We start from the raw sequence: 17,011 nt of genomic DNA on the forward strand, positions 1-17,011 counted from the left end.
CTGGAAATCCAGGAGACCTCTCCAGCGGAGGAAGCAGCGTCTCCTGTTTGTCTTGAGTTACCCTGTCACAACAATGGCTTCAGAATCTGCCTAATTTAAAAGCTAGTTTTAATCTGATGGGAAGATGTTTGTGTATTTAAAATAGTTATTCCTTGCTGGAGCCACTCCCTTCTTTTGTCCTTCACTGCTGGACTTTTCGGCTTCACTCAGCTAATGTGCAGTGCTTGTTTACGGCCCAGATACTGGAGCATGCAGAAGGAAGTCAGTCAGTTTAACACTGATTCAGTCCCAGGCTTCCTGTGCGTGTGCATGCACGCGTGTGTGCTCAGCCCTGCCGCTCCAGTCGCTGGGCAGCCTCTGCAGGGAGAGCCACGGCGCTGGCAGACACAAGATGCAGGTGTCTTTTTTTTACCTCTTCCACCTGGTTTGGGCCTGAGCAGGTTTAGGCAACACGGGTAAAAATTCCAGTATGGCAAGCCTGATGAGGAAGATGCTGATGCAGGCAAAGACATGGAGCGGTGAGTGCGGGAAATGTCTTGTCTGATGGGAAAGATAACTGCTCAGAGGGGTTTGGGTGCCTGGGAGGAGAAACATGGCAGGAGCTGTTGGGTATTGCTGCTGTTTTCATCTCTCATCTCCAGCGTGAGATGGCAACAAAATGCCAAAGCATTGTCCGTGGAGAAGACGGTTATCCAAGTGAATGTGTGTTTAAAGTCTGTTTCTGTTTAAAGTCTGTTCCCTGCCCTGGGATTTCTGCCTTAGCTTGGCTCTCTAACAGCAGCACTCTGTCTAATTTGGAAGTTTTGGAGGCAGTGAGGAGTTTGCAGGAGACAGGCATCTCAGGAGCATTTAAACTGTTGTGTCAGTTGTGACTGCAGAAAGATGAGGTTGAGAAGAAAACAACACTGATGAGCTGTAGAAGAAACTACTTTCTTGCTTTGTCCCTGTTCTTTTGATTTGGTGGCAAGTATCTCTCTGGATTTCAGTAAGGTGCTCTTGTGTTGCATGGTTACAGAAATTGTCATCAGCAGTGTTGGATATTTTGGATTTTAAAATATTCCAGTAGCAGCATCAGCCTGTGCCTGGGGTTTTTCGTTTAAATTTATGGTGTTTATCAAGCTCTTAATTGTGCAAATTAGTGTAATTATGGACTGTGATTATATGCATACCCAGTGACTGTTTTTAAGAGGCTGTCTCAAATGTCAAGAATTGATTTTATTAGCCTTGTGGCTTTCTGGTGCAAGCACCTTTCCTCATGCTGCTGTTCTGCGAAGCAGACGTTCCAAAGTGCCTCAGCAGGAAACAATTTCTGCAGTGCCATATCTGAGGGAATGACTCTTTAGTAGGGCAGAAGGCTTTTCAATGACTCTGACTAATTAGGACTGATTAGGTGAGTTATCAAGACTGAAACAGCCCTCCTGAAGCAGGACAACTTCTTTGCTCTGGGCTGGGATAAGGCTAGGAGGACACAAGTTCATCCAAGTGCCAATTTTATCAGGGTGTGAATTTTAGTGAAAAGTTGCTCCTTGAAATTAGGACTTTAGTGTAAGTTATTGGCTGCTGCCCATCCCTCCCAGGGCTGCAGCTGAGAGTGTGGAGGGGGCAGTGTAGGCACAGGCATTTCTCCTGTGCAGAAGTTACAGACTGGATGTGCCAAGTATTGTGTTGCCTTTTCTGGGAAGGAGGTCTTGTTGGCAAATGCTATTCTCTTCTAGCCCAAACTTACTGATCTCTCCCTACTCACTGAGGATTTCCCCAAATCCATGACTTTCTGCCTTGAAATATGACTTGAAACAGAGTAATCTCCTTGATTTCACTGTGACAGATGCCGTGTGACAAATACAGGAAACTGTAGAGGAGATCTCCTTGATCTCTCTATAAATAGCTTGGGGCTTTGGGTAAATGAACCAGTCTTTACAAAAAGAGGTGGAGTGAAAATAAATGTCATAGAACCATGGTTTGGTTGGAAGGGACCTTAAAGATCATCTCATTCCAACCTCCCTGCCATGGGCAGGGACAGTTTCCACTAGATCAGATTGCTCCAAGTCCCCTCCAACCTGACCTTGAACACTTCTGGGCATGGGGCAGCCACAACTTCTCTGGGCACCCTGTCCCAGTGCCCCACCACTCTCACAGGGCAGAATTCCTTCCCAATATCTGATCTGACCCTGTCCTCTGTCAGTGTGAAGCCATTCCCCCTTGTCCTGTCACTACATGCCCTTGTCAAAAGTCCGTCTCCAGGTTTCTTCTAGGCCCCTTTTACTGCTTCAGGGGTAAGGAGAATGGAATTATTCTACTTGAAATTTCACTTAAAGTCAGTCTGAGAATTAACATAGAGGGATTTTTTAATAGGCAAGTCCAGCAGGTATTAAATGACTAGAGCACACATTTACTTTGTGTAAAGTGTACTTGGTGTGCATTTCTTCAGAGAAGTTTTAGTCCATCAGTGTTTGGAAGTCCAGTTCTTTGTTGAGGGAAACACAGCCAACAGGGCAACATCTAAATAGCCTTGACTTTGATTACTTCCAGTGTGATTTCAGAACCCCCTGAGAGCTGTGTTGTTTTGGGTTTTTTTCCCTTAAATCTCACTGTTTACACTGTGGGGAGGTGTGTGTTAAATGGGTTTTTTAAATGCCTGCAGGATGTTAGGCAGTTGAGGATGCTGGGAGAATGAGGTGAAGGGAATGTGATCCTGGAGCAAGTGTACCCCTTGGAAAAGCACTTGGAGAGGGTGTGTAAATCCAGGCACTCATTCTGCCCCAGGGAAGGCTCGTGCTTGAAGCCACTCTGGTTTCTGCATTTGCAGGGGGTTGAGTGCTGGGATCTTGGCTCTGGTTTGTAATCCCAGCCTGCTGCCCAGGCCTCCATACCAGCCCATGGATAAAAGGACCACTGCAGTTAGCAGTCAGAGGGGAAAAGAAATGGCACAGGAAGGAAACTTTACAAAGAAGCACAAATGACACTTAGAATATTTATTTTCCAGTGTTTATGGTGTTGGGAGCAGCAAAAATATAGTTCTACACCTTATTCTGTGTTGCCACATTTAATTTTGGCAAAAGAAATCTGCTGCAAAAGATGCTGATTTTGTCTTTACTAAGTAAAGTCTTTGAGACCATTCTTCTTTATTTAGCACTTCTCATGTAATTAAAAAATAATATTTTCTTTCATTCTTAGTTGTTAGGGAGAGATTTACTTGAAGGAGATCTGAAAGTGATCATGGGTTTGTGTGGTCCCAATTTATGCATTTGATTAGCCACTAACAACTTACAGCAGCTTTCAGAGATTTCAGGATTAATGAAGTACATGAAATATCAGACTTTAAAAGGGACTTTTAAGTGGTGACTTTTGTATAAGAACAGATGTGGTCAGATACTATTTCAGCAGGATTTATATTCCACATACTTTGAGACAGTAGGTTTTTTTTAGGGACCCCTTTAGAATGCAGTATTTAATTATAATGAAATATTTTTAATGACTCCTATTAATGTATAAATATGTTTTAGGTTGGTTAAGGCAGAGAACTTGAGAGCACTTGGTGAAGTGGTGGTGAAACTGAACATCCTAAGGTTTTGATCTTTATTTAAAACAAAAAGGTTATAAAATGCCATGGTCAAAATCAGCAAATGGCATTTTGCCAGCCTAACAAATGTTGCTGGATTTATCTCTCCTCTCTTGAGATCCCTGCTACTTTTAAATACTCTTTAATTTGCCTGTCTGCTGGTGTACAGCTGCAGAGAAGATGCAAACTGTTGTTTGGATTTGGGGTAAACTGAAATAAGCTTGAGCTGTGCCCTAGCTGAAGAGACTTTTAAGTCAACTGAAGTTGGTTGTTCTTGAACAGAATTGTTTTTCTTATATAAAAATACAAACTGAATGGAAAACTCAACACATTAAAGAACAGCAAAGCAGCAAAAACTTCTTGAGAAGGACTTAGCTAAGCAGGTTCCTTTGTTTTCTAACTGTGACAGCCCTTACTCAGCTGCATCACCACAGCTGATGCTGCCCCATCACCTGGAGGCTCTGCAGGATGCCAGTGGATGCAAGGAGCTGTTAAATGAACTTTCAAGTTGTCACATCAAAGCTCTCAAATAGCAGAAAAGTAACAGCTTTAATGCTTGCACCATCTTTACATTTCTGTCTGTTGGCAGGTAAATAATGGTGGTAACAGGGATCTTGGGTAATTTTATTTAAGCATCAGGAGTATTTTCTGTCTGAGAGTGCTGAGGATGATACATCAGGGACCTTTACCTTTATATGGAGCAGTAGGGATTTAAGGGTGGCAGCCCCTGAGCCGTTGTATCAGGACCCATGGCTAAGGGAGTTTCAGTATGGATTTAATCACCTGAGTGCAGTGACATTTATGCTGCCCCTTCAAGTGAACATGTTCTAGAACATATTTACCCAGAAAAGCATCTCCTTTAATAACAGTCTTGCAGCACAGGTGTCAGAAATATTCAAAATCTGTTTTGCATCTAGCAGTGCTGCATTCTTCTGTCATGGAGCCATCAGAATCCTGTCTGCAGAAAGGCTTTTAATATTCTTTAAAAACAACAGAAAACCAAGAAAGAATCTGTTTAAAAATAACATGGTATTACCTTGTATATTCATTGTCCTTATGAACCACCTAGCCAGGCACAGAATGTTGTGTGCTGTTTCCTCTGTGGACAGATAATTGCGGGAGGGGGAGGAAATTGAGCCATGTAAAGTAAAAAATCTTAGTGAGTTCCTATTTATGTTTGCTGGGAACTTACTATATATTTTTATTTTAATTTTCTCTTAATGATGAAAACATTTTAGAATCTTAAAAAAAAAGTTGGATTAGTAATAAATCACTTTGGCAATAAATTGTATTGTCTCTGAAGGTACCTTGTATTAAAAGTAACATTTTTCCTCTTCTTGTATCTCTGTATCTTCTCTTCACTAGGGGACTGCTACTTGTATTGTTCCAGTCACTTACCACTTGTGGAGGTAAATTTGCAGTCACTTTCTGATGTGACAAAACACTAATTACTGCTCCTGGTGTAAACACTGGAAGTATTTGTGTTTACCTGTCAGTCTATTCAGTTATTATTGTGATTAAATTTGTAATCCTGAGGGTTGCTATCAGGTAACAGTAAGAGAATTAATTTTGAAAATGAGGTTTCTAGTCTGAGAGGAGATAAATTAGATGATAGCTTAGGTAGTAGGAAGAGTGAATTTAAACTGAGTTTTGTGGACACTGAAAGTAACTCTGGGGCTGAAAGTTATAATTAGTCTAGTCAGAAAAAATACAAACATTAATGTCCTGATTATGTCTGTAGATTTTGAAGTCTTGAAAGTCCCTGTATGAAATTTTTGCCATGGCCAGGTATTTTCTGGGGCAGTCACAGGCAGTGGCCTCTTCTTTGAGCTAAATCCAGCTTTTTCCTGAGTAAGTGCTTTAAATAACTATTCTTGCTAAATTGCAGCTTTCTATCTGTCAGATTTCAAGAGCTCCACATCAATCCTCAGATGTGTATGGAGAGCTAATGGCAGCATTAGACCTGTCTGTGTCACAAGCTGCTGCACTGGAATCTCTTTGCTGCTTCTTCACTCCTCCTGGAATCTCTGGAGTTAAGCTCTCGAGATAATGAGCACATGTTTCTTCCTTCTCTTCCCTTGCCCTTCCTCTCTGTCTTGTTTTGCCTCTTATTTCTGGCTCTAAGTGACTGAGCTTTAAATGCACATTTATTCATCCTTTAGTGAGACATTGTGTTCTGTGTCACTGATTTCTTCTGTATTGCTGCACAAATTCTGCCTAATTTTCCCTGTAGTGTAGTTTGTGGTGATTGGCTTCAGTTATTTTACAAGGAACACTTGCATTTAATTGTATTGCATTTAATAATAGGAAAAGAATGTGAGAGCAGTGATTTCCCTTCCCCCTGCCTTTCTTGGCTTTGGTGGGATTACCCAGAAATTGCCACCTTCTGGTTCATTCAGAAGTTCCCTTGAAATCTATGTAGTACAAAATTTAGATGTCTTAATGATAGAAGAGCTGCAGCTTCTATTTTAATATTCTTTCATTGCCAGCTTTAAGAAGAAAAAATGTAATTTGGTGTTGGAATAGAAATTTTTTGCAGTATTGAATCTGTTGAACTGTGATTCATTTGATAGTCTAGAGTTGTGATTATAAGAAGGACTTTCAAAAATAGGCTGAAAGCAGAGAGGTGCAGGTGGATGAACTCTCCTGTTCAATTCAGTGATCAGTCCCTGTAAATGGGGATTGGATGGATATGGACTATTCAGCTGTGAAAAGTACAGTAACTACAGCAGGAAAGCTTGTGGGATTTAATCCATTTATTGGCTGTGTTTGATAGTTTGTTGCCTGGGAAGAGCAGAGAGTAAGTAACTGAAAGAGCCCAGTAGGGTAGAAGAATGAAGGACAGAAATAAACCCAACTTTATTCCCAGTGAATGTGACAAAGATTCTGAATAAGAAATTGATGTGCAATCATCTCTGCATAAATCATGCACTATTTCTGGAAAACTTCTTGCAGACTTCCAATTCCACTGCAGACTGATTAGTTAACAAAGCCAGTTTAAGAGGTATTTGTGGCCTCCCACCTCTGCTTACAGGTTCCTTTGATGAGCTGCTTGAAACTGTGGAATTGTAAAACCACAAGCACCAAAGTGAAAGGTTTTAAACAGCTCAGAACAACAAAGTGCTCCTACAAGGCCAGCCCACAGCCAGAGCTCCTGCAGGGTACAGGAGCCCAGTGGGAGCAGTGAGTTTTGGATTTGCTGGCCTTTGCCTGTACTTCTGAGATCCAGTAAAAGTTGAGTTGTTGATTCTCTGTGGACTTCACAGGCTTAGTTATCCTCCTTGTGTCAAGATGACCATTGCAGCTCTGCAAAGTCATTCCCTGCATACCTGAATTTCCACCTAAACCACTAAGAAATGCTAAATTGGGTGTACATTCTGCCATTTAAATGTGGTTTAGTGGCTTGGCAGGAAATGTGAATTTTTATTCACTTGATAACAAAAGCTGTTTAATTTAGGCACAATAGAAGTTTGCAAAGTGGTTGGGATTTGGGGGGAAGGTGCTGGGAGATCTTGTACCCTGACTTGTGAGTACACAGTGATTCATGGTGTTGGCTCTGGGAACAGAGCATTCCACTTCTCAGCTGCTTGGGGAACATCATCTGTGGATGATGGGGAACAAAATAAACAAGAAGATAGAGAAAGAGGAGCTCATGCCTTCTGTGCATCAGAAATATGGCCTGCATCTAATCTTTAGGGATCCAGAAAGGAAAGACTTGAAATGCAGACTTAAAAGAGAGCTTGTTAATGTAACTCCATATCTAAAGACTGAATAAGAGTTATTTTAGATATCAACAACTAAAATTTTTTAAGTGTAAAAGCAACTGTGTATTTACTGTAGGACAGTAAATATCTGTAGTATTATGAGCTCTTTTCAAGCACTTAGGTATCAGTAATTTCTTGCTGATTTGTGAGAGTTAAAATAACCCAAAAGTGAGATGGCAGATGTGCAGCTTCTCATGGTGACATTGCTGCATCTGGTAGATGGATTTATCATAGAATCCCAGAAGGTTTGGTTTGGAAGGACCTTGAAGCTTATCTTGTTCCACCCCCCTGCCATGTGCAGGACACCTTTCACTATCCCAGGTTCCTCCTATCTAGTCCATTCTGGCCTTGGACACTTCCAGGGATCCAGGGGCAGCCACAGCTTCTCTGGGCACCCTGTGCCAGGCCCTCCCCACCCTCACAGGGAAGGATTTTTTCCCCATATCTAATCTAAACCAACTCTCTTTGTGCATATAAGTTTGGTGCAATTTTATATGATACAAGCTGAAACCTGAGACTTCTTTCTAGTTTAATAATTAAATATTCAAACCCTCTTTATTGGAACAATTCTCTCACTTGTCCCAGACTGTCTTGCCCATTTTCTACTTTGGCTGCTGTGTTCATCTGGTGTGACAACTTCAGAATATGTTTGACAGGCCAGGTAAATGCATTAACAGATGCACTGAAAAATCCCCCAAACCAAACCACAGTTTATTATACTCTCCAGGTGATTTGTTAAGGCTTATCTTGAGGATTTGCTTTTACATTTAATTGCAGCAAATTATATTCCTTGAGGGGTTTATATTTTAATAAAATAAACTCAGATTTGCCCTTTTTTTTCTTGTCTTCTAGTACAGTTTATTCCAGAGTAATAATCAGTTTTCTTATGTCAGTTTTCTAGACAGTCAAGAAGGTAAAGAAGGACTGATATGCTTGACAGCTTTTCAGACAGGAAGAACTTGATTTTGTTTTGGTTTCAGCTGTTCCTAAACGTGTGTTTGTACAGGGAGGTGAGTTTTGGCCCCTGTTGCTGGACATTATGCCAGCTGCATGATGGTGAAACCACAGCAGCTTCTCATGGCTCCCAAAATTGTGTCAATCCTGAGCACCAGCACCTTTTAGTCTGAAGCTCTTTGTGCCTGGCATTCTGCTTGAGATGCAGGAGGGCACAGCTGCTCCAAAGCTGTAGCCTAAGGCACAGGTTGGAAAGGGGAGTTTTATGTGTTCCATCACCTTTCCTACTTTTCCATGCTTGGTGTGAGCAGGAGAAACACCAACTGGGCTCCTGTGTCCCCTCCTTTCCCCTACAGCAGTGGGGAGATGGTTGTTCTGAGCTTTGGGATCTTTTCCTTTCTTCTTTCCTTCCTGTTTAACCAGCTCTACCCCCAAATTCTTCTGGCTGCTGATGGTCAGAGAAGACACTATTTTGCAGGAAGCTGGGCTAGTTAATCTTTGCTCCAGAGATGAGAAGTGTAGGGGGAGCTTCAGTGACTTTTAAGACCTGACCTGTGTTTTCATAGTTAAAAAAACCTGGATGCATTAGTATGGAATAGAAATAAATAGAATAATCCCAATTGGGCACAGGGTTGGCTTACAGGGCTTCTTTGTTTGTAGAACAGTTGTTTGATGCCAGCTCCTGACATTGGCATTGTCCTGTTCTGTCCTCACTTGCTGTGAAATGAGGAGGGAGCAGGAAGCGAGGACCTTGTGTTCATCTAAAGAGGTGGTGTTGGGAATGCCAAATTCTGAGGATTTCCTGGCCTTTCTTGTTTTTCTGGAAAGAATAAAACAAAACTTTAATAAGACAAAAAATAAAATCCTTGTCTGTCTGCCTCTTCCCTTGCCACTCCCTGCCACTTCTGCCTTGAGCACTGCCAGCCTGGGGTGGGATGTTTCCAGGCTCCTTTTTGAAGATGTTTATAAATAAGTTGAGGTCCATATGTTTGTTTTTTCCCCAATGATTTCTTTACTGTAAGTCATTGTATTTCTGTGTAATTGATCTATGTGTGGCAACTTTTGTCTAGGGAGGGAAGTCACAAATGGGTTGGGCCTCTGCTGTGCAAACGTGGAGAAAGGAAATAAAAAAATAGGTTGACAATAACCCTAATAATGACAGCTGGGGACAGAAACTTGTTAGAAAAATACAAGTTAAAACTAACTTGCTTTGAAACAATAAGAATAAATGGGATGCAAAACTGTTACAGGCTAAAACAGAGCAGGGAATAGAGGGCACAGATTTCTCTCCTCTAGCCTCAGCCTGCCCAACAAAATTTGGCTTATAAATATCCATAAATCAAGAAGGGCAAAGACACTTCAAGATGTATTTTTAGCAAGAAGGAAAAGCATTTCAGTGGTGTTCCTTCCCATACATTGTGGTTATAAATCCCATTATCTTGGTATACTTCACAAAAAAATCAGGATTTCAGGTTTGGTGTTCTCAGTATGTAGATTTTTGTTTCCAAACACAAAAGGGGGGAGTTCTCCTTGTTTTTTTACATGCTTTGAGGAAGAGAGGAAATACATGGCTGGATGTGTGCTGCAGGCAGGAATATCTGGTGGAAAGATAGGAGCCACAGCAGGGCAGGGGGAGCAAATACCCTGCCAGGTCCCATGTAAGGAGATTAGGTTTAGACTGCACCCTGGACTGAGCAAAAATTAGAAAGGATAATGCTGCTTTAATTCACCCAGGTCCAGCTTCTGTAGCACAGTGACAAAACAAAATTAGTAATAGTCTAAAAATACAACCCTGAATAGAACTTTCTCCTCCTCCTTTTGCCTTGTGCTCCCTCCTCCCCTCATTTCCTGCTTGGGCACCCGAAGTTGGAAACTTAAGAGTGGGTTTTGAATGGGATTTTTCTTCCTCCTCCCATATGAAAAAAAAAAAAAAAAAATTAAGAAATTTTTGAAAAGCCTGTTTCTGTAGCAGTGACTCAGTCCTGCAGTGCCTATCTGCCTTGTGTCAGGCATGGGGCTGTCTGGGGGAAGCAGTGTGTGCACATACCCAAACTGTGAGACAAGCTTTGAAATTGCACCAAGTGCACTCGGAGCATCGAATGTGCCGGAGCACGCTGCGATTCCAGCCACAGCCAGAGCTCCCCTGGCTCCCACTGGGAAAGGGCTCACGCTGCTCCAAAAGGGGAGAGAGGCCAAACTGCACATTTATGTGGATAATTAGGTAAACAGTAAATAGGAGAAGGCCTCTTCTGCTCAAACTCCATTGTTTTTTCCTGAAAGTCTATATTTAGATTTGGCAACCAGATTTATCGCAGTGATTGGTGCATTGTTTGAACAAGGTCAGGGATGTGTGTGCGTGTTTATCTCTGCTTATTTGAAGTAGAAATACCTCCAAAAATATTATGCAGAGCTCTTGAAAACTTGTGTACTTGTGCCCCAGAGCACATGGTCTTTATTAGAAAATAGATGCAATTATTCATGTTTGGTTTTGCAGCTTAAAGTCCCGAGGGATTTGTACATAAAACTGTGGAGATTTGATTACATCCTGATTTTATGTCTCACTGGTGTATGAGTGTTTCATATGTGTAAAAACCTTTTTATAAGGCAGAGATTATAACAAGTTCCTAAGTGAAGCCAGACGGGTGCTGTCCTGTCTGTTGGAATTGGAATACACATGCTCATTAATTTAGTCTAACCCTGGTGGTTGCTTGTGTCTTTATAAAACCCAGAGTGCCTTTGTGTTTTATATTTAGAGCAAATATTCTGGACTTGTTGTCAGGTTGGTTTGAGACTTCAAGGTGCAATTTGAAAGTCAGGCTTTATTGTTCACAGCAGTTCCATGCTGCTTGGTGAGGATGGAGCATGGTTTACTAACAGTGCTGGTGTGGTTAAGGTAAAAATAGCAAATATCAGCTCATTTTCCCTTTTACCCATGAAGTGAGAAAACAAAAATAAAAGGCACTTCAGAAATGTCAGCTGGAGAGGATTTTGCTCTAAGCAAGATCATGCAGTTCTGGGGGGTTTGTTTCCTTTGTTTTTTTCATGATTCTGTCAAACCTTTTGGTTAAAATTTCATTTTTTTACAATGAAAATAATTGAGAATGCTAAACAGTGGCTGCCTACTGAAAGTCCTGCTCGTACAGACTTACAAATGGGACTCTGCTCAATTTAGGAAGGATTGACCTCAGAGAGAGGCAGTTCCAGTCATCTGGTGTTCACACCTAATGAAACAAAACCAGTCATTTTGGAGCTTGAAACAGAAGTGATCTCTGGTACCATAATAATGAATGAAGAGACACAAAAGAGATGAAGTGCTTGTGCATGGCTTGCTGAAGGATGGGGCTCCATGTGCAGCTGACACCCACAGCAGTGCTGGGGGTGGTCCTGGTGGCCTGGGACCCTGCCTGGGATGCGATGACTTGTGCTTCATGCAAATCCTGTTCCACAATGTCCACTTCTTTGTTTTGTCCTGTGGTGAGGAAGTGTGTGCATGTGTCACAAATTAGTTCCTTAAACAGTCTGTGAAAGAGAAATGATCTTCTTTCTCTTCCTCCCTCCTTCCTGTCCCTTCAAAGGCTGAAATTCTCCTGTATCTCTCCCTTTTTGGGAGAGACTCTTTTTATACACAGTGCTAGGACACACAGGTTCATCTCAGAAGTCACACGCTGTCACGAGCCGTGTCCTCCACTGGACATCTTGAATCATTCTTTAAATTGCAAGCACAGAGCTTCAGCCAAAGAGGGTGTGCTCCTTTCTCTCTCTCCGTGCTGTTTTGGTGCCTGCAGGTCACCTTGCTTCATCCCTTGGCTCTCTTGGCAGGCCTGGAATCTCCTCCAGGCTTGGCAGCGGGTACATCTTCATCACTGTCCCTGACATGTAGCTTCTGCACTGAGTCAAGGCTGTTCCCTACATACAACCTGTGGAGAAAAATCTCTGCTGCTTAGAAGGTCATTTACATTTAAGAAATGCTCTTTTTTTTCTCCCTGCCCCCCATCTCTTTTTTTTATTTCTTTTTTGGTTGTTTCTTTTACTACTTTCTCAATGCAGTGCTACAGCACCTGGAATTTTACACAGACCCTTTTCCCATGCTGCTCCTAAGTGTTTTCATTTCAGACTTTTGGCATTTTGAGATAGCAGGATGTTTAATCTTTCCTCTCTGGAGTTTATTTCTCCATTTAGATGTAGGTTTGATCCTAAATTCCAGCTGTCACTGATTTGTTGTCAGTTGTTGCACTTTAATGTGCTGATATTAACACAACGTTCCAATGGGGCTGCAAGGAGGGTGTAAGGATATTTCTCATCCAGCTCAAGGAAAATTTCCCTACCTAAATTCAGAGGCTAAAATAATTCTGGATTTGTAAATTCTTCCTTGTGTTTTGCTGTCTAGGGACATAGCTTAGTGGTGCTCTTGACAGTTTTGGACTCATAGTTGGATTCAGTCTGAAAGGTCGTCACAGCAGACAGAGTATTTCTATTACTGGTGGTGTTTAGATGATAAATGCAAGAATTTAATTATGCATGTTGCTAAAGTTCTTTGTTTATATACACTGTAAGAGTACACTCTCCAGTGATTTTGAAGAGTGTTGTCAATTAGCTGGTGGTTATCTTTTGCTGCCAGTTGGCTCTTAGAGTGGGATTTCCAGGGTTTGAGAAGCTTTTAAAATATATTTACATTTGAAAATTTATTTACAAAACTAGTATTGTGTGAAGGAGTTGTTGATATGAAGATAGTTTATCTAAAAAAGGATAAAATAAGATAATAAATAAATTTTAAATAAAATAACAGTTACAGCAACTGATTAAAAAATAGCCAGAATGAAATTATAAACCCAACTCCTAACATCCTTGGTGGAGAGTTGATCGGTCTTATTTTTGCAGCAGTCTGCAGTGAGGATATGTTCCTTTCTAGTTACATAAAAATAAAGGCTGGAAAGTTCAAATAAATGCACCTGCTATTTGAGCATAGTTACCAAGACCATTTTTGGGATGTTTATCCATTAAGTTGCCTATATACTGTAACTGTGTTTCCTCCCCTAGTAGCTTAGGCTGTGATTGGTTTGATGAACACAGGGATCACATCTAGCAATAAAACTGGGTTTTGCTGGTAAAACCCTTGCTTTAAGATTGCAGCAGTAATGATTTTTTTTCCCCCCCACTCTCTCCACAAAAATCCCAAACGCTTCAGTTGGGAATGAAGAGGGGTGATGGGAAGTTAATTTTGCCTGCTGAAAACCAAGGCCATTGCAAACTGAAATGAACAGCTTGTGGATATTTCTGATGGTACCAAGCCCAACCTGTAATCATACAGAAATGGATGTCAGGCTGGCCATAAGAGCTTTTTTCTTTATGCAGTTTATATATTTATATAAACACACTGATTGATTTGTAGAGTTGCAGAAGTTGACAGTGGGGTAAGACAGTGCAGCTGTGTTTCTCCAGGGGCTCTGCTTGGTGATCTGTGGCTCCAGAGGGTTTCCCCCAGCCTGAGCTCCCTGTGTGTGTCCCAGGCCAGGGCTGAGGGTTCCCCTTCCTTACAGAAATCCCTAAATCTCCCCAAATTTCTGAGGGGAGTGCCTCCACTCTCTCCACACAGGTCATTCTGCTGTTACAGAGCAGTTGCCAGCGTGTTTACCTCCAGGTCATGCATTTATTTATTTATTTGCTATAATCCTTGGCTGGCTGGGGTGGCTCGCAGCTGCGTGTGGGCTCAGCCACTGCCTGTGTCTGGCTGGCTCTTAAATGTACATTTTTATGGCCCTTGAAACTTGGCACGAGCTGTGTTTGGTCGTCAACAACAACAACAAAAGATTGCTAGTGAAATTCAAACCTGGCATCGCCACTCTCCAGGTTTATTCACGATGTATTGAAATGGGATTTTCTTGTTAAGGTTTCCTGGCATCCATCCAAAGCCCAGCATCTCATAAATTTATATTATCTCTCTCTGCTCTGCTCAGTTGACAGGGTTGTAGCAGCTTCTCATGCAGATCACGGGAACAGCATGGAAAAATGAAACCAAGAGACTTTCACGTGGGGAGTTTGTATCAGCAGAGAAATTGTCGGGGTTTTGCCAAGGAATTAGAGGGCAGAAATCACAGAATCACTGAATGAGTCAGGTTGGAAGGGAACACAGGGGGTCATCTGATCCTGCCTTCCTGCTCAAGCAGGGTCATCCCAGAGCACAGAATTGCATCCAGACAGCTCTGGGATATCTCCAATGAGGAAGACTCCACAACCTCTCTGGACAATCTCTTCCAGTGTGTGGTCATTGCACAATGAAGAAGTTCTTCATCTTTAGGTGGAAATTCCTGTGTGTATTGAGGAGTTTTCAGTACCTACCTTCAGAAACTAGACCATGGCAAAAGCAGAGCTGGGTCAGGCTGGCTTGCTGCAGCTGTAGTGACAGGTTGGGCTTGGAGTGGTGGGGCAGGGACAGCAGTTACAGCCTGCCTTGACACCACAGTTTAGGTGGGGTGCTCTGTGGCATTGAAATGCTCTCCTGTCACCATTTAGCTTGCCCAGAGGCACTTCAGTCTCAGCATAGTGATAGTGGAAACAGCATATCTTGATTTATGTGGGACAGGTGTGCTTGCAGTGGGATCACTGAAGGCGTGGCCAGCTCCAGGCTTGTGAGAGGCATGTGGGACAGCTTTGCTCTCAGGAGTTCTTCTTTGGGCTCAGTAGGGGATCCCTGACTTCCAGCCATGCTAATTCCAAACCTCACTCTCCCAGTCACTCTAACCCCAGATGCAACAATTTCTAAGGTGCTGTTTCATTTGTCCTCTGTGTAACTTCTAAACATGAATTAGCACTAAATATTAAGAGGTTGAGTAAGTCAGGTGCACTGGTGTGCCCTGAGCTGAGGAAAAGTCATATCCACCTGCAGGAAATGTTGCAGGGGGAAACAGATGCATCTTGGTGATAGGGGATGGGAAGGGGATGTTAGGTCATTAATTACTTAGCCTTGCATAAACAAAACTTAATATTTTGAAAAGTCTCTAATTTAAAGGGAAGGAAAAATCTTTCATCTTCTGTGCTATTTAACTGCATGTCAAGTTGGGTCAATTAGGAAACTTTTGTGTTCATTCCTGCTTTATATATTGATTACTCCTCCATGAACTGTTCCAATGCACTGAGCTAGTTTTAAATGGCCAAAGAGCTAAGGCGAGCTAGACTGCTAAATCCAGGATCCCTGACCCTCTGTATTCCTTCTGGTTTCTCTAGGGAGGATACAGGGTGCAATTTGATTTACTTTTCTACAGGTTAAAGCTTATTTGATGGCTGGTTTTTAGGGACTTAAGCTGGAATCTTTTCAGAAGTGGTATTTGCATAGCCTGCTGATTTTTTCTCAATTAAAAGAGAGGATTTGTTTGAAACCAAGTGTGGTGAATAAATGTTCAGGGTTTATCATGGATCTTGATGGTTGTGTGGCATTTTGGTTTTGTTTTTTTTCCTCTTTTAACTTTCTTCTTTCCCCTTTTTCCCTCCATGTCTTGGTAAAAAATGAGAAGCTGGTAAGTTGGTTTGGCCCAAAACTAATTTAGAATGGAGCAGTTTGGTCATGAGAGATTGCAGTTCATCATTTTTTTACAATATAAGCTATGAACTCAAATTTTTACACTTTGTAGTGCCTTTACTCAAGCACTAGACAGCTTCCAGAGAGCAAGCAAGCATTAAACATTAATTTGTAACATCAGAGCCAGGTTCTCCTTCTTCCAGCTGCTTGGCAATGGTGCACTTGGGGTTTTCTGTGGTATTGCTTTTTCAGTTTTTTAATTGGCTGGTAGTATTTATTAAACAACATACTCTGAGAAATTGCTGAAGCTCCTTGCAGTAGATCTGGGTAGTTTTTTCTGGAGAGCTGAATGGTGGAGAGTAGAATTTCCACACAGGAGGCCCTTGGCAAAGATTTATCTTCATATGCTCGGTGCAAATGTAAGGCTGCTTGTGTATATTTTCTGTGAAATGTTGTAAAGTTAAGAAAGATTGTTTTCCCAATACAATCTTAAAGCTGAAATACAGTTACATTCCAACATAGCAAATCTGCATTTTGTGCATAAATTACTTAAATATCTAGGAGTAGTGAAATATAATGCTGTTAAACATGTCAAATGTGATGATTAAGTGACTTGATTGTTAGGAAGAAAATAGTAATTTTCTGAAAAGCTAAATGAATGATTTGGCACAATGAACTGCAAACACTACCGAAAAAAAAAGAAAACTGAGAAAAATTTGCTGGTGGAGGATCACATTTGTAGGCAGTTGGTATTAAAAACAAGAGTAAAAATATTTCAGATTTTCTCAACTTAATTGACAAACTCATTTCTTTCCCTGACATTATTTTACCTGCTGACAGCTGCGTGGGAGGCTCAGTATGGCTGGGATCTCACATCACTAATACAGTGGCAGTCACTGCTGTAAGCTGATTTCTTTGTGATACTGAGACAGGGAAATGCTTCCCAGGATAAGCTGCTGCTCTGGAAGGGCTTGGCTGGAGCCTGAGTGATTGGCCTGGGGATCAAGGAGAAAGTTCTGCCTTCTGGATTACTTGCTGCATGTTCTGTGAACACAAGAAATGCTGGAGCCACTTGAGACAAATTTTAACTCAGTGGCACTGAATTAGTGTAGACAAAGATTTTTTTTTTGAACATCATCATTGCTGCTGTTGATGTGTGTGTAAGGAAGGGAGAGATCAGTTTGACTTGAAGCCCAGGCTAAAATTTTTGAGTTAGCTGTT

At 41.6% G+C, this 17,011-nt stretch overlaps 1 protein-coding gene across 7 annotated transcripts in view; it reads left to right on the forward strand.

Annotated features, from left to right (window-relative positions):
• Nucleotides 1-17,011, forward strand: part of RASAL2 (RAS protein activator like 2) — a 163,515-nt gene that overhangs the window by 37,032 nt on the left and 109,472 nt on the right. Inside the window, exon 1 of one of the 7 annotated variants that reach the window (XM_084211717.1) lies at nt 363-518. The exons of the other annotated variants lie outside the window; for them this stretch is intronic. Coding sequence (XP_084067843.1) covers nt 470-518 — 49 coding nt within the window. The 5' untranslated portion in view covers nt 363-469. Of the gene's footprint in view, nt 1-362; nt 519-17,011 lie in introns of those variants that run through there. 7 annotated transcript variants of the gene reach the window in all.

Source organism: Fringilla coelebs (genome assembly GCF_963513975.1).
Source record: "Fringilla coelebs genome assembly, chromosome: 9".
Lineage (NCBI taxonomy): Eukaryota > Metazoa > Chordata > Aves > Passeriformes > Fringillidae > Fringilla > Fringilla coelebs.